The sequence below is a fragment of the Felis catus genome, chromosome B3 (assembly GCF_018350175.1).
Source record: "Felis catus isolate Fca126 chromosome B3, F.catus_Fca126_mat1.0, whole genome shotgun sequence".
NCBI classification, from domain to species: domain Eukaryota; kingdom Metazoa; phylum Chordata; class Mammalia; order Carnivora; family Felidae; genus Felis; species Felis catus.
The window spans coordinates 142,181,573-142,206,481 of NC_058373.1; the positions used below are offsets into that span (position 1 = coordinate 142,181,573).

Below are 24,909 nucleotides of genomic sequence, written 5' to 3' on the forward strand. Positions count from 1 at the left end.
CTCACGCATCAGCCCGCTGTGAGCCCCGATTCATTGGTAAGGCCTCGGGAGGAAAGGCGCTGGAAGATTCACGCGGGGTAACTTCAGGCAAGCGACTGAACCGTCTCTCGTCAAAGCAGGAGACGGCAGTGGCAGTCAGGATCCGTCTACTGCTGAGCCGAGCGCAGGAGGGGGGCTCAGCACCGCCACCCTGGTTTCCTAAGCGCGAAGGTGCGGAGACAGCTGCTTGTCCGGCCAGAGCCCTGGGCTAGGAGACCTTTGTCCCGGGCGCTGGTCCCAGCTCTGCCACCAATTCCTGTGTGGCCTTGGCGAGGCGCCTCTGAGGACTCAGGCCCGGATCACAGACTCCGTTCCCACACGGACACTAGCTTGCTCGGCAGCAGAGGCCTGGAAATGAGAGAGGGAGGACTGCTAAGGAATTGGTCTGGGAGGCCTGCCCCCGTTGCAAAGTGCCGCCCTAAGTCAGTCCAGAATGCAGGGACCCTCCAGAGGGAGAAGGAGCCAGCCAGAGACGTGGCAGAGGGGCGGAGGGGGCCTCAGAGGGGCTTGGGACTCTGCCCAGCCCAGATTAGGTAGCTGTCCTTCGCCGGCCAGAAATTCCATCAAGCATCACTGAGCAGGTGCTAGATCCTTTGTCCTGGGATCTCAGGTTCCCTCTTTTTCAGGAGGCCCAGGGGATGCCTTTCCTATAGAGGCTAACTCGAAACCTAGCCTGTCCCTTCTGTCCCAGAGGAGAGGGGAGGCTGGCGTCCCAGAGCCTCATGAATGTTAATGGACGGGCAGAAGGACAGCCTCTCTCAGGAGGAGGTGTCGGCAATGCCTCGGCTTATCTGCCCACCTCAGGCTGTATAATTTAACGTGGGCACCCGGGCCAGGAGCTGTAGGGCCCCCCCGTCTGCCTTGCAGCACCAGACTTACGGGGATGGAGTCACACAGGAGCACTTGTGCCCTCCCTGGGGACTCTTAGCCCTGTGCTTCTTTATTATATGGTGGTGCATCTACTCATACCTTATTTGGAAGTTCAAAAAGAGGGAAATGATCCCACAGTCTCCTCCCCATATTGGGGTATTTCCTTCTTTGTCCTTTTATTATTTTTTTTAATCTTTATTTTTGAGAGAGAGCACGAGCGGGGGAGGGGCAGAGAGAGAGGGAGGACACAGAATCCGAAGCAGGCTCCAGGCTCCGAGCTGTCAGCACAGAGCCTGACGCGGGGCTCGATCTCATGAACCGTGAATCGTGACCTGAGCCGAAGTCAGACGTTCAACCAACTGAGCCACCCGGGGCCCCTCCTTCTTTGTCCTTTTAAATTGTAGAGATTTAGAACTGTGTGATCCTTGGTTCCATCCTTCTCACTTTATGGGAAACTGAGGCCCAGGGATGGGAGGGACTCCCCAGGATACCTGGCCACTTAGAGCAGAACCCCAACAAGAACTGGGGTGTCCTGGCTCCAGGTTCACCCTGAAGGGGATTTGTGGACACTGGAGCAGTCCAGGAGAGGCCAGCCGGGCATGGGGAAGGACTAGAAAGTGGGAATGAGGGGTAGCGGGAGGACTGGGCCATCTTCCCTGGGGTGGGGCCTGGAGCGGGCATGAGCACCGTCTGCTGCACAGAGGCCTCTAGGCCAGCACGTGAAAGACCGCCTGTCTGGTCCCACGGGGGACCCTTGGGAGCTGGGCCCTCAGGACTCCAGCCCACAAGGAGGAAGAGCAGCGGTGAGAACCCTATACAGAGCCTGTGCACAGCACGTAGTAGCTGCTCAGTAAACTCGGGTCCCCTCTTCCCTCATCCCATCTGTGGTATTTTCCCAGCGCCACCTCCGTTGGCGACCTGCAGTGTCTCTCCTGCTGTAGTGTCTCAGGGCTTATGGGGCACAGTCCCCGGCTTGGCCACTGACTGTTTCCAGCCACGAGATGAGAGCTTTGAGAATGTGGCGCCTGCTGTAGTCTCAACATTTGGCTAGAGATCTTCACACAGTCTGCCTGGGGCGTAATCGTTCGTTTAGTCAACAAATATTTGCTGAGTGTTGACCGTATGCCAAGAACGACATTATGTGCTGGGAATACAGAGAACAAAACGGTTAAGTCCTTGGAGAGTAAGTCAGACCACTCTGTTGGCCTGGGTTCGTTTTGCTGTCTGTCCTGGCACGTACAGGCGGAGTGGACAGGGAGCTCGGCGCCAGCAGGGTCCCCACAAGGAGGTGCCCCTGCAGCCGAGCAGGACCCGGGCCCCGTGGCGAGGCTGGGGGGTGCGAGTGGGGCATCGGCCACATCTGGTTCATTCTCCTGGAGCCGGGTCATGCCACCGGGTTTCCCTCTTTGAGCTGCTCACCCCTGCCCCCCTCCGTTTCCTGAGGATGGTCACACCTCGCATCGGAGCCCTTGTTAGATCCTTACGTCGAAGACAGAAGGTATAGAAGCCATTAGAGAGTACCAGCGCCAGGCGTGGTCTCATCCCACCTCGGAACAGCCCTGGGAAGGGTGTGGTGATCGTTAACACCCTGCTCACAGGCGAGAAACCGAGTGGGACTGGCCGGCCCCAGTCCCCCCGGAGCCACGGGGAGAGGCGCCGTCCCTCAGAGATGACCTCAGACCCCCTGGCCCCACTTTCCCCTTTGGTCCGGCTGACTTCAGTGCCTCAGGTCAGTCACATTGACTCTCTGCTCGATCTCTCAGCCTCTGTGGCGTGAAAGCCAGCCCTGTCCCCTCTGGCCAGGCTTCCGTGTCGCCCCTCCCCCGTGGGCCCCTGGCTGGAGTCCGTGGCTCCGGTTTTGTTTTCTCCCCTGTCTTCCCCCCGCTCACTGACCCGTGGGGCTGAACGGTCCTCCTCTGGGTCTGCACCGTGCTCTGTAGAAGCAGGTGTTCGGGGGGACTTAAAGCCATCTGGAAAGCGGCCTCCCAGACGGCAGCAAGTCCGTGCCTTCCCCAGGAAGCGTCCCCGTCCGGCGGGGGCCTGGAGGCGAGTGTCGGCGTGGGCCGCGCCCTCTGTCCCCGTCCCTCTCTGGGTGTTCAGACGGGAGGCCCCCTGCCCTGGCCTGCCCCCCGCTGCGAGCTCTCGTGCCGGCCCCGGGGCCCACACGCCGGTCGTGCACGGGCACCTGTGTCACCCCACCTCACGTTTTCCTCCCTCCTGCTCGTCTGCGAGGCCCGTAGGGTCTTTGTTTTCACTTTGGCAAAACCTGTCGGAGGCGAGCGAGGGAGGGTGAGGGTTGACTTGGTGGGCGCCCCAGGCCACCTCCCACACGCAACGAGCTCTGACACCGGGGCCGTCGTGGGGAGCCCCCTGGCCTCGGCGAGCCCCCTCACCTCCCAGAGACACCAGCGACGCCTTCTGCGGGGCCGTGGTGGGCCCAGCCGGGCGGCAGCAGCGAGGGCAGCGCCCTGTAAGTGGACTGTGAGGCGCCTTCCTGAGAGCAGCAGCAGCCCGACTGGGGTAAAGGGCCGTGCGAGTGCGCGGGACGCAGGCAGGTCGGTGATCGGTGACACGTTTGGACTCCGTGGAGAGGCCGCCCAGACCGTCTGCGATAAAACACTAACAAAAGCGCATGTTGCGCAGGCCGTTGTGGTTTACAGGGGCTTCTCCGTGCGCCGCGTCTCTTCCGCACAGCAGCCGTGTGAGGCTTTGGGCTTCATGCCGATTCTCATTTTATAGACGACGAGGCCCGGCTCCCGCGTGCGGGGCAGAGCTCTGGCCAGGCCTCCTCCCTGCCGACCCTGGGCCGCCTCACCCGCCGGCCCGCCCAAGTCGGTACCTGTGGGGAGGGGGCCGTTGAACGTGATCTCCCCGAACAAGTGTCTGCCGTACGTGTGCAGAGGGGCGCCGCGCGACCGCAGGAGGTGACCGCGAGTCCACGCGCAGCTGCGTACAGAGCCGAGGGGCACGTCGAACAGAATGGCCTGTGAGAGGCTGGGGCAGGCTGTCTGTCTCTGAGGCTTGCCCCCAGGCGTCCGGCCAGCAGTGGGGTCCCGGTGCTGGCCGGGAACCGTCCCCCGGTCGGCCTGCTCTCTGAACAAGCCTGAACTGGGGGGTCGCTTTTGTTTCTGTGGCTTACCGCTTCGGTGCTTTTCTTTGTATCTCAGCGAGGTCAGCCCCGTCCCTTCCTGTGCTTCTCCCAGCCGGGCTGGCGGTCGCGAGTTCCCTCTAACCGTCCCGACTCAAGTCAGCCAAACATCCCCGGCGTCCGGCGTGAGCCGGGCGCTGCACACACAGTGACGAGGAAGGGACGTGGTCTCTGCCTTCGAGAAACTCAAGACCTCGCAGGGAGGAGAAGATTGCTCACAAAGCGTTAGTGAGAAAGTTGAGACAGAGGCCCTTGCGGGTCGAGCAGCAAGGAGCGTGAGAGGATGTGGGAAGGCTTCCTGGAAGAGGCGACCGTGGAGTCGAGCCTTGCGGACAGTACCCCGCACAGGACAGAGAGGTGGGGAGCACGGCACGTGGTCAGACTTAGGGAGTAGATGCCAAAGGGCTGCTGCAGAGGCGGGGACAGGAGCAGCGGCTGCGGGGCCGGGCCCCTGAGGATCAGGCTTGTGTTCTCCACAGACCGCAGAGCATGTGACATCAACGTGGAAGAGGGGCAGGAAGCACAGGGAGACAGCGGAGCCGAGGGTCCTGTCGGCCGACCGAGGCATCGGGCCCAGCAGAGAGATGCCGAGGCAGCCCCGGGGGTGGAGAGGCGGGCGGACTCAGAATCTGTGACAGGGCTGCAGTGAGACCCTGTAACCGACTCCAAGCGGGCGGCCGGAGGAGGAGGAGGCCGGGCCTCCACCTGCCCCCTCAGCTGGACCCTGAAGGCAGAGGTGCGGCTGGCCTGAGGTGACTCCGTGGTGTGGGGGACTCTGCACGCCTCCGTCTCGGCTTCCAGTCCCCCCGCACGGGGACTTGTTGGAAAGAACAGCGGGACAGATGGGGGTGATGAACAGCCCCCCAGGGCTCCCACCCTGAGGCTTCCCCCGGAGAAGCACGTGCGCTGTGCCAGGAGGTTTCCCAAGGAGCCTTACACAGTTCGGAAGGAGTTCCTCCCTGTCTCTGCTCCCTGCCTCCGCCGCTGGGGCCAGTGGGTGGGATAGGCCGGGAGTACGGAGACAGCGAGAGCCTCACGTCTGCTGCAGATACCCCGTGTGACGCTGGTGGGCCCTTCCCCGGGCCCCGGGCCCCGGCCCCCACCTCTGAGACGAAGGGACCGAGCTTCCTGGTGTTAAGGATCCTCATAGCTCGAAAGAGACTAACGTTTTCTTAGTTTGGGAAGAGCGGAAGGTCTTGTGCATCGTCTTATGCCAAGCATTGTCTCTTCCTGCTCTGTCGTGACTAAAATTCCAGCGGTTTTGAAAGCTGTCTGCAGTGCCGGGACCAGGGTCCCCTGGGAGCAGCCAGGCTCCTGACGGATGTCCTGCACCCACTGGAGGGACAGGCTGGCTGAGGGCGTTAGGAGGAAGTCCAGCCCAGCAGGCAGAATGAGGGACCCCAGCACAGGACCACCACGGACCACTGTGCAGGCTGTCGGCTGCCTCCTGGGGTCCTGACAAATGTTCCTAGGGACCGAGGCCAGACCAGGCCACCAGATGAAGAGACCTCTGAGCGACTGGCAGAGCCCAGGGCATCCCGTGACCTCAGCGCCACGGTGGGGCCTGGCTCTCCAGTGTTCAGACCAGGTGACAGACAGGGTCTCCAGGACAGGGGCTCAGCCCTGGAAGAAGGGCGACTCCAGAGTCAGACATGGGCTCAGCAGCAGAGTCCGGGCCCTGGAGCGAGGCAGGGGCCAGTTTTCCAGAAGTCCAGCCAGCGGCTGAGCAGCTCAGGCCTGATTCCCAGAACCAGGAGCTGAGGTGTTTTGAATCCCTCGTGCCTCAGCCGGGGCGAGTGGGTAGAGGCACGGAGCCTCTGGGTCGGGGTCGGGGGACACGTGTCCAGTCTGGGGGAACGCAGCCCCTTCCCTACGGCTCTGCTGGTGGCGTGCCACCTGCCACCCTCATTCTCCGCTCTTAAGCGGGTCTCCATCTGACCCCACGAGTGACTGAACAGAAGAAAGACAGTGGCCTTTCGCAGGCTGTCTGAATCTGGCTCCGCCACCTGCTGTCTGTGAGACCCTGAGCGGGTCACTTCCCCTTGCCGGGCCACGCCCTTGCCTGTCACGGGTCCTCGAGGGGGCTGCCTGCCAGGGCCTCGAGAGTGGGGAGGAGTTCTCACTGAATCGGGAAAGTGCCTGCACCGCGCACGCGGCACTGTGTTCCTGGTCCTGAGCACGAGGAGGGAGCGGCCCCAAGACCTGGGCCTCGCCCAGTAGTAGAGAGAAGATCCCCGGCGAGGATTCGTCCTGTAATTTGTTTTAATTGTTCTGATGCGCGCACCGAACACACATCATGTGCTGTTTATAGCCAGAAAAACCGACTTTTAAAAAAGAGCACAATTACATGCTAATTAATTAATTTTAAACATGCGTTTAGAGACAGGGAAAGAAAACTAGCGTCGGTTTCGCGCCCGTCGGGTGCCAGGCCGCCACGCCAGATCCTTGCGAAGGTCGCGTCTGTAAAAGCGTGCAGGCACCGTCTCCTGCCGCCGTCGGATGGCAGCCGAAGGCACCCATGAGCGGGGGCGGGGCCGGCCAGGTCCACCCAGGGAGGCATTTTCCCACAAGGCCATCTCCTCCCACCAAGCAGCGGGCCCACCGCCCACCACCCGGGTCCTCCTCCTTCCCCGGCTGAAACATTCACACCGGAGCCAGGATACCAGCCAGGCAAGGCTCACCGAAAACTTGACCGGAACGGATCCCGGGGCCCAGGACGGCAAGGTCCAGAAACAGCCGGACGTGGAGGCTCACTCTGGGCGTGGAAAGACTCCACCCATGCTGTGTCCCTCCTGATGGCGGAGACAGGGCCTCCGAGGGCGGGCAGGCTTGAGACCTCGGTGTAAGAGAGAGCACGTGGTCTCGTGGGAGGTAGGGGCTCCCGTAGCTACCTGCCTGGGAGGCACACAGGACACTCCTGGGCCGGGCAGGAGGCTGCCCTGGAATCGGACGATCTGTTTCAGCTTTGAGATTCTGTTGCTCTCTGTCCCGCCGTGCCCCTGATCCGGGGGACAACCTGCTAATCCCTCAGCGGCTTGAAGCGCCTGTGGGAGAACCTTCTGTATGTCATGGAGTTTGCTGTGGGCTGAGCGTCGCTGCCACTTTATCCCCGGGAGGAGACAAACCCCTTCCCTGTGCCGTCAGTGAAGTATGAGACCCACTTGCCCAGATTCTCTGCCCTGTCACTGACTCTGTGCAGCTCCCCAGTGACACCTGAGCTGGCAAAGACCAGGAACAATCAGCTCTTTCTCAGGTTGGGGCAGAAGCCTACCTTTTCTTGTAAGTGTGGTACCGCACCAGCCCCCACCCGAACATAGGGCACGGGCAGCCGACCTGGACTGCCCTGGGCCCTGCCTTCAGGGTCCAGGGCGAGGGTGTGGCCCGGAAGGCTTCGCGGTCGCTCAGTGACAGCCTCTGCCACCTGGGCCTCGCTGTCTCCTTCCCACCCACAGCCGCAGGCTCCTAGATGCAGGCAGGAGGGCCCCGCGCCGCGGTGAGGAGCGCGGGCTGTGGCGCCTCCAGACCAGGTGCGAAATCCCCGGCTCTGGCGCTTCACCCGCCGCCAGGGCCGTTCCTGTGCCCAAAGGGCGGGCCAGAGAGAAGGGGGCGGGACGGAATGCCTCCTTTGGGTTTTGGCGATGCCGCGCACACTGGCGATTTGGGTTGGAACGGCTTTGTAGGACGTGCAGAGGCCGGAACCACGGAGGGACGTGAGGTCGCAGCAAACACAGCTTGAGAGGGAAGGAGGGGGTCTCTGCAGCTGAAGGGCCGTCTCGGCCGTGTGAGCAACGCGGTCCCGTTCGCTGGCTCCGAGAGAGGAGCGCCGAGACGGGCAGAGAGGCGATCGAGGGGGACAGGATAGGGATGGTGGTGCACCTGTTGAGAGGTCAGGGGGTCTCCTGCAGGCCAGGGGGAGCAGAGACGGGGAGCGTTGCGGGTTGGTCTGCCGGGGCCTTTCTACCCACTGACCACTGTGCTTCTCTGCCCCGCAGGCCCCTCCACCCAGCGTCAGGTGCAGAATGGCCCCTCTCCTGACGAGATGGACATCCAGAGAAGGTAACCCCCTGCCCGGCAGGGCCAGGACCCCAGAGACACACACTGGGGCACGGGGGGCGGGGCGGGGGGAGGTGGACAGGCTTGACCAGAGGGAAGAGGGAGCACGTTTGTGGCTGCTTGGCCAGAGCGAGGAAGGGAACGTGTGGCCTCATGGGGACGGCCGGTCTGCGGCATCCTAGGTGCGTTCCTGGGACTGAACTCAGCCCTCCCACATGTGTAGGGGTAGCTGTGATGTTGGGGAGGGTGCAGTAACGCGGCCGAGGCCACCCTGCTGGAGACGGGCGGACGCGACCCTCCTGTGGCCTCGGGCGGGTGCCACAGCCTTTCAGGAGGATCTTAACCCCCTGCCCCCTCCCCTCCCACCTGAGATGAAGGTGGACAAAGGCCATGAGCGCCCTTGGGGATCACAGCTTTTCGACAGCTTGACCGGGGCTGTGTTGTTGCCGTTTGCCAGCCCGTGGAGTATGGGCCGTAAGGTGACCCCCAACTCCCCCAAGGAGTTTCTAAAGTGCTCAGACGGGGAGGAAGGGCCAGTGCCGTTGTCCTGAAGTTATAGAAGAGACCGCGGTGGCCAAGGAGGGAGCAGCCTCCCCAGGTCACGTCGCCAGGGAAGGCGGGGCCAGGGGCTCTGCCCCTCTGATAGGCTTGGAGCCAGGCTGTGCCGAGGTTCTTGGGGTGGGGGTGGGCCTGCAGCCAGACTCACATGGAACCCTGGGCCGGGAGTCGGGGAGGCCACGTCCCCCCCAGCTCAGCTAGTTGTGAGGGTCTCCGGGGCCTGTCTTCCTCTAGCCTGTCACCCACTCTAGGGAGCGAGGGCCACAACTCCATAACCTCTGGGTGCCTTCTGGCCCCAACGGTGTACTTTGTAACCCTGGGCAAGTTCCTGCTCTAGACCTCAGTCTCCCACTGGAAGAGAACAGCGATAATCCTTGCTCTGCTCACCTCCATGAAATGAGGTAAAGATGGCAGTGTGCTTCTAGACTGCCTACAGGCGGGGGAGGCTCCTTTTATCAGTTCCCATTCGTCTCTCAGTTCCCTGGGCCTGTCTCCTGGCCTCTCAGGATAGAGCATGTTGCAGTTTATGAAAGGCTTTTACAGGCTTTGCCTCGTTTACCCCTCACGCTGACCCTCCGGGGTTCCTGTTGCTGGTACTGTTCTCACACGAGCCCGCTGAAGCTGAGAGTGGAAAGGACTTGCCCAAAGTCATGAGCAGTTAGAGGCGGAACCAGGACTGACAGCCAGCGTGGTCCCAGCTCTGCCGGGTACCCTGGCCGCCTCCACCCCGAGAGGGGCGTGCGTGAGCCCCACCAGGCCCAGGGATGACTGTTCGGGGCAGATGAGTCCAAACAGATCCCTGAGAACTGGTTAAACACCACCCTGCGTTCCCCTGACCCACCAGCCGAGTCCAGAGTTCCTTTGCGAGGCCGCCTGCAGTCTGCTGTCCGTGGGCCGGAGCATCCCCTGCAGGCCCCTCTGTGAACTGCAGGAGTCAACCCAGGCCACAGGGCAGGGGACCCTGCTCCTGCTGGTCACCTCCTCACACGAAGGGAGGCCAGGGGAGAGGTGACTTACGTGGGGCCAGACGTGCGGTGGGGATTCCGAGCACAGGAGCCTTCTGTTCGCTCACAAACAGGGTCCGAAGCCCACACCTGATTTTTAAGTACTTCCAAAAGCCTCCCTTTTGCCAAGGGCTTCTGAGCCTATGGATCCTGCTGGGAAGGTTGGAGTTTCTTCCGGGTGACGCTGCCGCAGTTTGGTAGAGACGCTGATGCAGACATGGCCGGAGCTCTCCCAGCCTCTCCTACCAGCAGGGTCTTTTCCGCCATCTCGTTGGGCTCGCACGTTGTCGTCCTCACCGGAGCCCCCGAGAACACGTGCCCTCGTGCTTACTCTGCGGAGAAGAGGCCCAAGAAAGGGGAGTGACTTACCCGCGGTCACAGAGCCGTGCTCCCAGAGCAGGAGCCAGAAGGGCCCGTCCCTCTAGACGGTCCCCTCTGGAGGAGGTGCTGTGCGCCAGCCGCTGGACGAGCCCCGTGTACTCGTTCCTTCACAAAGCGCTTACTGGGCAGCGGCCACGGGCCAGGCGCGGGGCCGGCCCCGGACCGGCACCAGCTCACCGCAGACCGAGGGTGCCGTGCGGACGCAAGGCCAGCACCCTCCCGCCCTGCCGGCCGCCCTCCCCGCCTCCCCCGCCCACGGCCAGACCACCGCGTGCCTCCAGCGCGCTCTCCCGCTGAGCCCGGAGGAGGTGTGAGAGCATCCCCCGACCCCGTGTTTCATGGGCAGAGCTAAGTGGAGCTGGCTCACGCCGACTTGAAGCCTTGCTGCTGTCCCCGGTCTGCCCCAGCACCTCAGTCCCGGATTCTGAGGACCTATCTGTGGGTCAGTGTCCTCACTCGACCCGCCTTTACGAGCACCCGAGGTCGCTCTGCCTTCGGGAGCTAGGAGGTCAGTTCCCGCCGAGGCACACAGAGCAGTGCACCGAGCGCACCAAATGGCTCTCTGATGGAAGCCTGGCCTGCGGCTGGCTCCGTGGTAGAAAGAACGAGGACAGGCAGCCTTAGCGTCCGCCTCTCCTGGCAACCGGCAACGCCTGGAACTCGTTCCGGGGAACGTAGTCAGGTGTCCTGAGAACGAACGACCCTGAGGTCAGGTCTGCTGTGGCCCCAGGGCCCCCAAAGCCAGAGGGGCACGTCCGGCCTGGGGAAAAGCTCGGTCACTCAGCCGGATGGTCGCCCGAGCCCCGTCCAGGTGTGCCTGGGACTGTTCGATGGGGCCTGCTGGCACTCGCCTGTTTGGGGACCTGGAACCAGTCACGTGCCCCACCTCCCTGAAGTGAGGGCAGCACGCCCGGCCGTCAGGGCCAGGGCGGACGAGGCAAGCTCGCTGCCAGGGCCCCCGGCCCGGGGCTCTCAGGGAACGCCAACGGAACCCGACTCTGCAGCCTGGGCTCCCGCACACAGAGCCACGTTGTTCTCGGCATCGCGAGGTCAGACCCGCTCTGCCATTGTTGTCTTTCAGACAAGTGATGGAGCAGACCCAGCACCAGCAACAGCGTCAGGAGTCTCTAGAGAGAAGAACCTCAGCCACAGGTGAGACCCCCTCTGGGAACCGCTCCCCGCCCCCCGCCACACCCCGCCCTTCCCGGGGCGCCGCGGGTATGAAGAGCTTCTGGTTGCGTCGATCTCCATGGGTCACGGTCACGCCCGGTGAAAGACAACAGAGCTGGGGGAAGGGGAGTAGCCCAGCCTGGCCCGGCCCTTGCCCCCCACCACTCACTGGCTGAGCAGACACTCAGCGGCCGCAGGCCTTGTCTCCGGCACCGTACTGAGGGCTAGGGACACGCAGGGACGGACAAGGCAGATGCCGCCCCTGCCCCAGGGAGCCCAGTGTCCGGCCAAGGACCCCGGATCGTCCCTGTGCACACGTGGTGGCCAAGTTAGTGTGAGATATAAAGACACACGGAGGAGGGCCCCGCCTGCCCCGGGAGTCAGAAGCCCTCCAGATATGCAGTGTTATCCCAGCGGTTGAGTGGAACTCGGCACAGGACAGCAGAAGATTCGCTGAAGAGTGACAGTGTTGATTAGTAAGCCCAGGACTTCACAGCTTATAGAGTGTTTCCATGTCCCTCGTTCTGCTAACTTCTCTCAGACGCCCCGTGAAGTAAGCAGGCGCGTGTCCCCCTGGCTTACTGATGAGAAAACCGAGCCCCGGCCCCTGCCCCAGTGGCGGGAGCCCCCGCTGGTGCAAATGCTGGCTTCTAGCACCCCCTGTCACCTCGACCCCCTCCGGGACCCCGCCCCGCTCTGGTCCACCCTCCACGTTGCTGATGCGCAGCTGACCTCGTCACGTGTCCCCCCCTCCCGTCCCTCCCGAGCAGGCTGGCCCCCCAGTGCGCAGGCCCGGTTCCCGCAGACCTGGTGGCTCCTTGCCCCTCTCCGGTGCCTCTCCGGCACTCCCCGTCCTCTTCTCCCTCCTTCACCAAACTTGACTCCTGCTCTCTGTCACTGTCCTGGCACCGTGGGCACGTCCCCGAGGACGTCTTCTCTGAACTGGCCCTGAAGTTGAAGCCCTCTTCGTGTGCCGAGATGGCGCCACGGGCCTCCCCCGGTAGCAGTTGCCACCCTGCCACAGCTGCATCTGTGCGCTCATCTGTGGGACTGGCTCACCGCTTCCCCGCGAGGCCATGAGCAGAGAGCCTAGCGCCCGGCACGGTGCTGAGCACGCGGTGGACCTCGGTAGGCCCTGGAGGGAAGGCTCGCTGGATGGTGGACAGAGGACTGCCCGGCCCTCTGCATTGCTCCCTGACACGTGCCCCGGTCGGCCCTGCGACCGTGGGTACCTGCCTCGGTCCCCCGAGGCCACGGTCGGTCACAGCGGCATCTGAGGGACCTACCTCTGCCGGTGCCCAGGGTAAAGCTAGGTACGGAGACGGAAAACGAGATACGCACCAGAGCGCGTCTGTCACGGGAAGACCACGACAGGAGCTAGAGAAAGTTAGCTGAGCTCAAGGAATGCTGGGAAGACCAGCGGAGGGAGTGACTAGACCAGGGCTAGGTGCGTCCTGCGGGGGCTTCCTAGAAGAGGCAACCTTGAGCTTGTCCCTCAGAGGAGCAGGCTGCCTGCTGTCCGTCCTCCCAGGGGAGCACCAGCTGGGGACTGGGGCCTGACTGAGCCCCACCCTTGTATTTCAGGACCCATCCTCCCACCGGGGCACCCCTCGTCTGCAGCCAGCGCCCCCCTCTCCTGCAGTGGGCCCCCACCCCCGCCTCCGCCCCCTGTCCCGCCTCCACCCGCAGGGGCCACTCCGCCTCCCCCACCCCCACTGCCAGCCGGAGGAGCGCAGGGCGCCAGCCACGACGAGAGCTCCGTGTCAGGACTGGCCGCTGCCTTGGCTGGGGCCAAGCTGAGGAGAGTCCAGCGGGTAAGCGTCCCTGGGTGTGGGCGGGCCGGCCCGGGGCCCTTTCGAACTGCCCTCGTCTACCAGACGCTGGGAAAGGCCCCCAGCCTGGACGCCACCCCTGCCACGCGGTGCCACACCAGCCACAAGGTGCTGGCGGTTGCTGCCGGCCCTCACGCTGACCGTCACGAGTGGGGCGGGAGGCCTCGCAGACGAGAACTGAGGCATCGGCAGGGAAGCGGTTCGCCCGCCATCCAGCCCGTCAGCTGCAGGGTTCGCACTCAGCCCCGGGTCTCCTGGATCTGAATCCATCCTGCTTCCCCCGCGACCCTGGAGGCCAGCCGCACCCCACCCACCGCCTGTCCCAGCACGTCTGGGGTGGCCCGGAAGGGGGAGCGGCCCCAGGGCAGCTGAGGGCAGCTGTGGCTCTGAGAACACCCGCGAGACAGAGTTTGGCTTCCTTCCCGAGACGTGCCCCTCCTCCCGGTCATGACACACCCGCCTTGGCAAGGGCGCTGACAGGGGCCAGCAGACCTGGGGAGTGTCTGTCGACTGCGACCGGCCAGTCCTGGTGCCTTGCTGGACTCTGCTTGAGTCTCCGGCGGGGCTGGGGGGATGGGACCCGAGGGCTGAGGGCCTCTTCCAGCGCCTCCGTCGTAGGGATCCCGTCCACCCTTGCGTGCACCCCCCCGCCCCCCGGTGACGTCCCGCCCCAGACGCCGGACTAAAATGTGGTGTCCTGACCCTTCAGCCAGAAGATGCGTCCGGAGGCTCCAGCCCCAGCGGGACCTCTAAGTCTGACGCCAACCGAGCGAGCAGTGGGGGTGGAGGAGGAGGCCTCATGGAAGAAATGAACAAGCTGCTGGCCAAGAGGTGGGTGTCCGGTCCCCCCTGCCCCAGACGCAGCTACTTGTCAGGGGTCTCCTGCTCCTTAGCATCAAAGCGCAGGCCTTGCCCGGCCCCAGGGCCCACCGCCACCTGGACTCAGCCCAGCGGGGGACTGTTAAGTTCCCCTTCTCAGGGGGTCAGCCTGAGGCATCGGGCCCAGAAGAGTCCCCTGACCTCCCAGCCCTTCCTCATCTGGGTGTGACGGCGTTTACTGACGCATCCTCCGTGTACCAGCCTCGTCCTGAGTGGACAGAAATTTGGAGATAATCTCAGAGACCAGTTCGGGGGAAGAGAGGCGCATGCCCCACACTTACGATCCCGACGTAAATGACACAGTCTCACTGCTGGAGCCGCTCCGAGTGACAACGGCGAACGCGTGCTGCGGGGCCGGTCCTGCGGGGCCATCACGGAGGACACGGGGGAGCCTTCTGAAGTGGCGGGAGTCCCGAGGGCACCACCCCGGGGGATGGGACAAGAGTGGCACCCTCGTCGCGGCTGGGCTCTGGGGCCCGGGGCCCGGTCAGCCCCTTCGTCCACACCAGCAGCCGTGACGCCAGCTTGCCCCAGGCCGTCAGCCTGTCCCCGTGCCTCCTGGGCGTCCCCCAGCTGAAACGGCAGCGGGCGGAGAAGCCAGGCAGCTCCTCAGAAGGGTCGCAGAGCCTGGATCTTACTCGTCAGCGTGGCCTGGCGGCAGGAACGTGCCGACGTAGGTTGCGAATGCCATGCTCCCTGGCACCGGGAGGCTCAGGAGCAGACCCCCCGTGGGAATGCTCCTTCGTGTCCGCATAAGCAGCCTCTGGGCCCCCCTCCCACCGGGCCCCCGCCCCCGACTTCTCTTACTGTCAGGCACTCCCACTGCCCTCCAGGTGGGCTAACCCTGAGTGGGAACTCCCCTGGGCCGGGGCTTTGTGTTGCCCTGGCCACGGCTCTGTGAGGGCGAGGGGGGGAAACGGGTCCCCAGAGCGCAGGTAGGTGCCCTGGCGCTTTGCGGCAGGACAGGGCCGGCGGGCCTCTGCGCACACGGCCGGGGGTGGCGGACAGAGCCAGGAGATTGATCGACGGCACGCGTAGGTCACCAAGGGCAGGAACAGACTGTGAGCAGTCGTCACGCAGCAGAGCAGAGGCTCGCACACCAGTGCCGGCCGCCCCCGGGGGAGCCAGGAGGGCCTCACGGGGGAGGCTCCACAGGGGCACGGCCCGGAAGGAGAGCCCTCCTCCCAGCCGAGGGGAGCAGGCAGTGTTCCGATACTGGGGAGGCTAGAGACCCACCGGGCCTAGAGCCCAGGGCGTGGTGGAGGGTGGCGGAAGGTCGGGCTGTGAGAACAAGCCTTGTCTGCAGGCGTGCAGGGCTTCACCCCAGAGAGGTGGACGGGCCTTGTATAAAAATAGATGTTGTTCAAAAAGAAAATAGTCCTGCTTCTCTCAAGTCCAAAACCGACGCGTTAATAATAACAGGCCTAGATGGTTCAGACCAAACACAGAGGAAGTTCCTGAGGACAGGAAAAGGCCGATGTCGCCAGGAGCCCGTGAGACGCCCGGACGCTGGCGTGACGGTCGAGGCCCCGCCAAGAACAAGCACGGGTGCACCGCGCCCACAAGGGTTCAGCGAGCCACTCTTTGAAGCCCACCCCGCGGCAGGGGCTGCCTGGAGCCGTAGTGACAGAGCCCCCGCAGGCTGTTGTTTTGATGAAGGTTGGAAGGGAGTTTCTGCCTCCCCTGGGGCCGTGTCTCTCTCCCAGCAGCAGGGTCTCCAAGCAGTGGGGTCCCAGCGATGGGGTCTCCCTCCCTGCAGTGGGGTCCCAGCGGCGAGGTCTCCCTCCCAGTAGCCGGGCTCAGACGGGAAACTCAGCGTGGACAAGAGCTATGTGCTGAGCCCTCCCGGGACTGGCATGCCGGCCCGCTCTTGGCTTCAGAAAATTCAGTGCTGGCTCTGGGTGAGGACAGAGTGTCGTGGAACAAAGTGGCAGTGGGCAGCCCGGCAAGGGGGCTGCTGTTGTCCAGGAAGAGGCACTGCAGGCCGGCACTAGGTGTTGGAAGTGAAGACGGGAGGACAGACTTGAGCTACGAGGCACAGGCAGGGTTGGCTCCACTCTGTGAGGAAGAGGTTGGTGGGGGGGGATCCCCTGGGTTTCCGGGAGGAGAGACTCCCCGTGGGCCCATCTCTCGGCTGTGACAGCCTCACCTCCCGGGTGCTGAGTGCTGTGGCGGCTTCACACAGTGGGAGACCCCTGACAGCACATCTCTGGGGGCTCTCAGGGGTGTGTGTGCAGATCTGGGAGTCAGCCAGGTATAGATGACCACTGAGGCCAAAACGTAGGGGTGGGCTTTAGAGGATACGAGAAGGGGTCCGTGCAGGTGGGGAGTGTGCAGAGCGACCGGAGAGCATCAGCTGGAGCTCTTCAGGGCCCTGCCCTCTCTGGGCAGGGGCAGGCTCACAGTGGTGTTCTGGATCTGAAAGGGGGAAGGGGGCGGCTGCAGGGCTAAGGTCCGAGATAGGAAGAGGTCATGGAAAAAGGTTTCCCACAGGTAGCGGGATTCGCTTACCTAAGCCAGTCAGTCTGAAGACAGAATGCTCCCACAGCCCTGACCTGTGACCGAGGGGCACCTCTCCCTGTCCCACGGGGCCCGGCCTCGAGTGTCCTGGGAGAATGGCTGCCACCCCAACCCAGCCGAGTCCCCTGGGGAACCTGGACAGGCTGCAAACCAATTTCTTCCACTCCTCAGGTGCCATAAACAGAGATTAGAATGTCCCCCAGACCCTGTTCTCCCTTCCCAGACCAGTTTTGTGTTCAGGGTCATGGGACAAGGACAGAGGCCCGGACGCTCACCTAGGCATTGCCGTGGCTGCTCGAACAATTGCCTCCTTCACACAAAACGGGTCAGATCCCCCCCGCAGATTCCTCTGAGGGCCAGGCGGTGTCCAGCAGAGGCATCTGGGGCAGCGTGAAAACAGGAGCTGATGTGTACCCTTCTTCCCCTCGTGCTAGGAGAAAAGCAGCCTCCCAGACAGACAAGCCGGCTGATAAGAAGGAAGATGAGAGCCAAACGGTAAGCAGCCCCCAGCTTCCCCACCAGTGTGAGGAGACCGGGCCTTTGGGGCCTGAGGGGCATGGCTGGTTTGCATGTACATGTGGTAGAAATTTCACCAGGTGGTTCGTAGGAGGGACAGGAGAATTGGGGAGGCAGAGGGGACAGAAGGGCCGGGGGAGCATTCATGTCTGTCCCTCCCCTCACTCCATCGCCCCGGTCCTCACAACATCCGAGGTCAGGCAAGAAGCAGGGAAGCGGGAGCTAGCCCGGGAGAGCCGCGAGGGGAACGCTTGGAGCCTGGGAGCTCAGAGGGGCCGTGCAGACGGGGCCTGGCCTCTGCCAGGGATTCGGGGTTCAGGGAGCACGCTCGCGGTAGGCACCGTGTGCTGGGAGACCAGGGCGGTTTTCGTTCTCAAATCATTTCTCAAGTGATTTTTAAAGACTTCACTTGAGTCCATCGATTCCAGCAGGAGCTGTAGGCGAGCGGGACAGAGGACACAGGGACTCCAGCTGTTGTCCTTAGCAGACCTCCTGGAGCCCAGTCTGGCTGCACAGGCTCCAAGCATCTGCTTCCCCTAGGAGTGGCTAACTCTCTTTCCGCCCCCGTTAAGCTTTTCTCACAAAAGTAGGCCCCTGCTGCAGTGGCTGAGCTTAGATCTTAACCATAAGGGCATACAGGTTGCGTCTCAGTGATGGGAGCCGGAAGAAACAACCGGCCAGTGAACTGCCTCACGCCGCCCGACCCCCCCTTCCATCAGCTGAGGCGAACCTGGGACAGCCCTGGGCTCCAGCCCTGCCAGCCGGCTTCCTCTGACCCCCATGCCTGGGGACGTGCAGTGTGTCAGCCCTTCCAGCTAGCTGCTGCTCGCCTACACTTCTCTGTGTAAACACTGATCCCCCAAAAGATAGCCTCCCAGACCCCAGGCTAAGTAAGGCTCCCCACTACTCGATCTTTAACCCCACACACACACTTTTGCTTGTTCAGACTCACTCTTAACCTGTGGCCCAAGCCCCTGTGTCGCCTGCCTTGCACGGAGTCTGGAGTCAGCCCCGGTAACTCCCCACGAATTTCTACAACTGCAGAGACCTTTCCGGCCGGGAGCCACAGGGCAGTCATCAGTACCAAAAGCCCGTGTGGCCTTGCTTGGGCATCTGAGTCTTGAGTCGGTCCGTGCTGGACAACTGATGTGCCTCACGGCCCCGTTCAGAACACCCAACCTCCCCAAATCCCCGGCTCCAAGAAGAGTGGGTTCAAATCCCAGGGACTTCTGGGAGAAACCTTCCACCCCCAGTGGGGAGTTCTCATCCTCTGACCCCCACTTTTCTTTCTGGTTTGAATAAGCCTTGGGATCCTACTGGTTCCCCTTGCTGCAGTCCCACACACGGTCAGCAGGCCCCACCCCACACACCGGAGCAGGTGCACAGCAGGCCCTGGCTTTCCTTTTTCAGGATCTTCCAGAGTCTCTTCCCTGCTCCTCAATGTGCACAGACTAGGTTTAGTAACAAATGGAAAGCAAGCAAGCTTCGTTTAAAAGAAGGAAACAGCCCCGAATATGGGGCCGGAGGTGGGATGGGTGCCCTGCCGCCCACTGGCTCTGAGGACAGGCCCAGGGTCCAGGGCAGGAGGGTGTGAGCCCCCGGCCCCAGCGGGATGGTACCACGTGGTGCTGTGGTGCTCTCCTTCCTAGCTTGGGAAGAAAGGGGAATTTCTCTGTGAAGGGAGCGTTTGTTTGAATTATTATTTTTTTTAACGTTTATTTATTTCTGAGACAGAGAGAGACAGAGCATGAGTGGGGGGAGGGGCAGAGAGAGAGGGAGACACAGAATCCGAAGCAGGCTCCAGGCTCCGAGCTGTCCACACAGAGCCCGACGCGGGACTCGAAACCACGAACTGTGGGATCATGACCTGAGGCGAAGTCGGACGCTCAACCGACTGAGCCACCCAGGCGCCCCTGTTTGAATTATTTTTGAAAGCATAACAGGATGGCATTGAACGAAAACTCCTGGTGTCTCATTCTGTTTTAACCCCCGCAGCCTCCATTCTTGCCCATCTCCTTCGGGTCCTGGTGCCCGGGCACACGTGTGGATGCCCACCGTTTCAGTTCCTCAGCCCTCCCTTAAACGAGAGGCCCGAGGAGACTCTTGCTGAGACCCAGGGCCCAGCACAGCATTCCGTCTCTGGGCCAGAGGCCCCGGGAGTTTATCCATTCACCCCACAGATACCTGGGGCCTGCTGATGGGTGCCAGGTCTGTTCTCAGTCTGGGGACAAGCGGCTCTCACAGGTTCACGTTGCCCAGGGGCGGGTTGCAGTTGGGGGAGGGGGAGGCCTCCCGCTTGGAGCACTGAGCCTGGCATCCTGGTCCCGGCCAAGGGGCCCACACCTCAGATGGACCAGAGGGGAGGGAAGCAGCTGACAGAGAATGTGGCCCAGGCAATCCCACAGGCGGTTCTTGGCTTCGGGTCAGAATTCACTAGTTCAGTCTCGTCAGGGTGGTTGACTCTGCCTGGTCAAAAGCTCCATGTAGCAATCGTGTGTGTGTGTGTGTGTGTGTGTGTGTGTGTGTGTGTGTGTGTGTTTCTTAACATTTTTATTACCTAACAAATGCCCCTCTCTTAATAGTATAAAATCCTTCCAAAATGTGTGTGATAAGCATCAGCTTTTTTTTTTAATATTTATTTTTTGGGAGAGGGGAGGGGCAGAGAGAGGGGGACAGAGGATCTGAAGCAGGCTGTGTGCTGACAGGCTGACAGCAGTGAGCCTGACGTGGGGCTGGAAGTCGCGAACCGCGAGATCATGACCTGAGCCGAAGTCAGACGCTAAAGCAACTGAGCCACCCAGGCGCTCTGCAAACATCAGCATTTTTGTTGTCGAGTTATTCACCTCCTTTCTTTGCGTTGCACCACGCACATTCCACAGGCAGAGCAGACACGCATTTGCCTGCCTCCGCGGAGCCCTGCCGTGGGCCAGGCGCTGCGCGTAGAGATGTGGGCAGAGGCACGGGGAGGTGGGCGCACCTGCCGGGAGGCGGCGAGAGGCGGCCCGGCTCCGGCTCCTGCCTGGCTCACCCGTCAAGCCTGCCTCCCCCACCGGTGGGTGCTTTAGCAGAGGGGCACTGAGGACAGACCCAGGTTCTAGAGCCCACTTTGACAGCGACACTGATGAACTTGTCGGCTGGTTGGGCAGAGAGAAGGGATTCTCACCGCGTCCTCCTCTCTCGGTAAAAGAGAAGCGAACGGGGTCTCCCACCACCAGGTGTCTGGGGTGGAGGCCGTGCCGTGGGCGGCCCCGACCCTCAACTCCCAGAGCCCGGCCCTGCTGCAGCCCACGTGCACGGCCCCGTAAGGCCGCCTGACATCCGGTCCTCACGCCGGCCGGTGGAGCAGGGAGCCGGGCCTAGAGAGGGAGTCCCTTCCGTGGTCCTGCCCGGCCGCTCCCACGGGCCGCCCAAGGCTGCCAGCGCACGGTGGCCCACGAGGAGTCGGCCCGAGGCGCCCGTGGCGGGCTCAGTGACAGCAAGGGCTTGTTGCAGATCACAGAGACGTCTGCCCGGCTCGCAGGAGCCCGTGTCTCCCTGCAGCCTTGCCCCACCCTGCCTGTCCAGAGGCTGGACCGCTTCCCCACCGAGATTAGGGCTTTTCGCCTGTTGCTGGTAACAGTCACTGTTCTGCTGATTACAGAAGTAACACGGGCTCCTTAGAAAATGTGCGAAGCCGAGGTTTGCTAGTGACCTGGGCAGAGGCGTCCTGCCCTTGCCCCACGGGCCTTTCTAGGCAGACCCTGAGGGCACAGCTTCTCTTTTCCGTTTCAGGAAGAGCTGAGCACCTCTCCGTCTCCGGGGACCCGAGCAGCCAGCCAGCCGCCCAACTCCTCAGGTGAGGGACCGCGTCCCGCCCCACACCAGGCACGAGGTCGGAGGGCAGGAGGGGGCCGCTCCGGGAAGATGATGCGTCCCGACCGCCTCCCTCCACAGATGAGCAGTGAGGGCCGGTGAGGTGGCACAGTGGGGTCTCCCTGACGTCTTCTGGAGCCCTGAGCCTCCAGGAGGAGCGGGGGCAGGTGCTGGAGCCACCGCCTGTGCTGACGTCCCGAGGGCATGAGAAGCCCCACATGGGGGAGGAGGAGCCGGGGGGGGGGGGGGGCTGGGGTTCCCGGCCTCGGGCCAGAGCTCTGAAGAGGAACACGCCTGTCACACGCGTGTCTCCCTGCGAAGAGCCCGCCGTGCTAGATGAAACCGTCATCACCCGTGAGCCTCGCTCACTGTGGTGCTGCTAAGAAGTCTGCTGGTGATGGGGTAGGGGAGAAACAGCCCCAAACCCTGCTCAGAAGCCCTGTCGGCACTCGGGGCGCAGGGGTCCACGTGGAAGAGTGCCTTGAGGCTGGAGAGTGGGAAGAAGCCGCTGGGGTTGGTCACTTGGTCGTTCAACAGACCTTTGTTCGGCACCTGCTTGAAGCCTGTGCTCTCGAGAGTGGTGGGAGGGGCAGAGAGGAGACAGGCCACCGCACCCCAGCAGAGGGAGGCTCTCACCAGCTGCTGGCTGCCTCGTGGGGGCGTGGCCCTGCCGCCGCACCTGCCTCCGGTCCTGATGCTCTGCCGGCCAGGCTGCCTCCCTGTGACCTCCCCTTCTGAAAAGGTGCCACCGTGGAATCTTGGCGAATGCGTGAACACCGCACACCCCAGTGAATGGCTATGTATGCTGTGTCCCAGTTTAGGAGGTGACGTGGTTTGTTCGGGGCCACAGCCTGAGCCTGGATGTGGTCCCAGATCTTGTGCCTGCAGGCCCAGCGTGGGCCCCAGAGCGGGGTTTTGGGGAGAGACCCCCCCCTCAGACCCTCAGGTGGCTTCCTTGCCACCCCTAGGGATTTTTCTTCTGCCTCTGCTCATTCTGCAAAGTCAGGGAATTCAATTCAGTCCAACAAACCTTTTGAAGTAAACGAAATAGGAATTTAACACCACTTAAGAAAGAAAATGGAAAGAAAAAACAGCTTTCAGGGCCAGAGCGGGAGGGGACCAGCTGGTACCCGGTGGGGCGGGGACGAGCAGTCTCTGGGCTGCCCTGAGGGCAGCCAGGCCACGGGCATCCTCTGCTCCACTCAGCCCTTTGCCGTAGCCGGGGCTTGACTGTAGAGGTCACGGTTAAGAGGCTCTCACTCCAAGAAGAGACCCAGCCATGGTGAGAGGACTCAGAACCAGGCCACAAGTCAGGGTCAGCCAGGTCCAGGGAGTGGGAGCTGCGTCCCGAGGGGGGCGATGCCGGGTGACAGCAGTGCCATCCACAACCCTGCAAGGGCCATCCTGGGCCAAAGAGAGCCCGGGAACAAGGAGCGCGAAGCAGACCTTCCTGCTGGGGCAGCTCTGCGCCCTCAGTGTCCGGGTGGGGGGCCTCCTGCCTGGGGTGGGGGGGGGGGTGGTTTGGCCACCGAGAGTCCTCCCAGCTCTGAGGCTCTCCGTCCCCTGTCTGAATCGACAGAGGCTGGCCGGAAGCCCTGGGAGCGGAGCAACTCGGTGGAGAAACCCGTGTCCTCATTACTGTCCAGGTGAGCTGCCCTGGGGAGGCCGAGCTGTGCGTCCGGCGGGGCCGAGGCGGGCGACGGGCCAATTCACACGTGTGTTTCATTCCGTGCCGTAGAACCCCGTCTGTGGCAAAGAGCCCCGAAGCTAAGAGCCCCCTTCAGGCGCAGCCTCACTCTAGGTACCGAACAACCCCGTCCCGGGGACCTCCTCTGTCCACTGCCCGCGACTAACACCCCCAAACTCCCGTGTCCTGTCACCTAACAGTTTGCTCTGGGAAAGGGTGGCCTGTTCCTCAGACCTGGGGAAGGTAGGCAGGAGGGCCTTCAGGGCTGTGCACACCTGCTCCTTGCTGTCCCCTCGCAGAGCAAGAGGTGGGGCCCTGGGGAGGGCAGTAACGTGGGGCTGGCCTTGAACCCCAGCTCTGGGCTCACTGACTGTGACTTCGGGCCAGGCCGGGCGGCCTCTGCGGGCCTCCACTCCTCCCGCACCCTATAAAGCAGCTGTGTGGACAACAGCCGGACACAGGAAGTGCTCGCTGGCTGTGGCCACATCCCACATTTCGGCTGATCCCGGGACCGGCCGGCACCCTGCCTCCCCTCCCTCCCTCCTCTGCCTACAGCTCTCCCCCGAGAAACACTCACCATTTCCCAAACCAAAAGCTGGTGTGGTAGCAGGATGGAGTATTTGAAACGGAGGTGTCTCCAAAAGTCCGAGGCAAACAGCCACGTGGCCTGAATTTGCAGGTCTCTGGGACCCATATTGAGAAAAGTCCCTGTTGCCCACGACAAACTGAAGGGGACCCGCACTTAGCACAGATACAGGTAGCATCTGAGCCTAAGCGTGCAGAGTAGACAAGGCTATCTGAGAGTGCTCCGGCCGGGCTCTGGAATGGCCGTGACGTTGCCAGTGATCAGGACGAGGTCTCGGAGGTCAGCCAGGTTCGGAGCCGGGGCCCGCAGGTCTCTGCCTGCAAGGAGCCCACGTGCTGTGTGCAGCTGTGAGTTGTGAGACGTGCTCTGCGGAAGACAGTGGGGACAGAGTGCTGTAGCGTGTGGGCGGGGGCAGGCCCCTCAGAGGTGGCATTGGACTTGACCTGGATAAGGAGGAGCCTGCCCTGCAGAGAGCTTGGGGACAGCCTTCCGAGCAGGAGGTAAGTGCCAAGGCCCCGTGACCAACCCGGCAAACTCAAGGACAGAAGCCGGCCAGTGTGGCTAGCAGGTGGTGGAAGGTGGGGAGGGCTGAGGGCGGGGAGCGTAGAGGGGCCAGGAGGGGTCACGTGGCTGGAAGTCTGGGTTCGTTCTGTGTCCCCCATCCTGGAGCTCTAACGCAGGGCGCCCTGGGGGACCAGTGCTTTCACTCCAGCTATGAAGGGACGGGGGACCCTAGTGGGGCAGGAGCCAAAGGAAGGGTCCTGGGAGGAGGCAAGGCCGCCAGGGCAGCCCGTGCCCCTCAACAGGCAAGGACGCTCCCAAGGGCATTCCCACCGGGAATGGGGCTCTCCACCTCCAAGACCAGTCTGTTCTCTGGTTTCACTGATGGCTCTGAGCGGGGCGTGTGGAGCCCCCCGAGAGAGGGGTCCCTCTCGGGGTGACTGTGGGGGGACTGAGGCCCTGAGAGGTGAAGCAGGCTGCCCAGGGGACCCAGAAAACTGCTGCTAGAACAGACACTTGAACCACAGCATGGACGCTACTCCTCTTCCCCCGTCAGGATCCAAACTTCCTTAGCCTCCTTCAGAGCCACCCCAGCCTCTTTCTCGAGTTCAGCCAGGAGGGACCAGGAACACCTCTTTCTTCGTTGTTATTTTTAATCCAGGTTTGGGCACTGGACCACTAAACTTTATTTATTCAGTGGTTTGCTTTCCCTGCTTTATTGGGATACAGCTGGCATCTAATACTGTAGAAGTTTAAGGTATGCACCGTGGTGATGATGTCTGTACATATATTGGGACATGGTCACCGGGACAAGGTTAGTTAACACAGCCACCACCTCACGGTCTCAAGATCCACTTTCTTAGCTGCCGTGAAGCAGACGGCACAGTGGCGTTCACCGTGGTCGTCATGCCACAAAGCACATCCCTGAACTCTCTCGTCTGCACCTGGAGGGGCGTGCCCTTTGACCTCCCTCACCCGGCCCCCGGCCGCCACCGGTCGACTCTGGGTCCACGTGTTTCCCTTTTCAGATTCCACGTATCAGCGAGATCACATAGTGTCCGTCTCTGCCCTTACGTCACCCCTGTTGTCATACACGGCAGGACTCCCTTCTTGGTGGCTCAGTAGTATTCCGCCGTGTGTGGACACGTCTTCTTTACCCATCCGTCTGTCAGCAGATCCTTGGCTTGTCCCCACGTCGCGGCTCCTGTCAATAATGCCGCCGTGCCCTGGGGGGCCTGTCTTCGGGACGGCCACCTCCTTCCCTTCAGCTACCCACCCAGAAGGGGCTCTGGGTTCGTTTTCGAGGGGCCTCC

The 24,909-nt window shown here is 62.7% G+C and overlaps 1 protein-coding gene across 5 annotated transcripts in view; it reads left to right on the forward strand.

Annotated features, from left to right (window-relative positions):
* Positions 1 to 24,909, forward strand: part of EVL (Enah/Vasp-like) — a 149,975-nt gene that overhangs the window by 121,271 nt on the left and 3,795 nt on the right. For 4 of the 5 annotated variants that reach the window (XM_023256220.2, XM_019833629.2, XM_011283523.4 and 1 more), the window contains exons 4-11: positions 8,050 to 8,113; positions 11,135 to 11,205; positions 12,808 to 13,037; positions 13,765 to 13,886; positions 16,889 to 16,949; positions 20,742 to 20,805; positions 22,402 to 22,468; positions 22,561 to 22,623. In XM_023256220.2, the coding sequence (XP_023111988.2) occupies positions 8,050 to 8,113; positions 11,135 to 11,205; positions 12,808 to 13,037; positions 13,765 to 13,886; positions 16,889 to 16,949; positions 20,742 to 20,805; positions 22,402 to 22,468; positions 22,561 to 22,623 (742 nt within the window). The remainder of the gene's footprint in view (positions 1 to 8,049; positions 8,114 to 11,134; positions 11,206 to 12,807; positions 13,038 to 13,764; positions 13,887 to 16,888; positions 16,950 to 20,741; positions 20,806 to 22,401; positions 22,469 to 22,560; positions 22,624 to 24,909) is intronic. The other variant, XM_045060524.1, reaches the window with a different exon arrangement.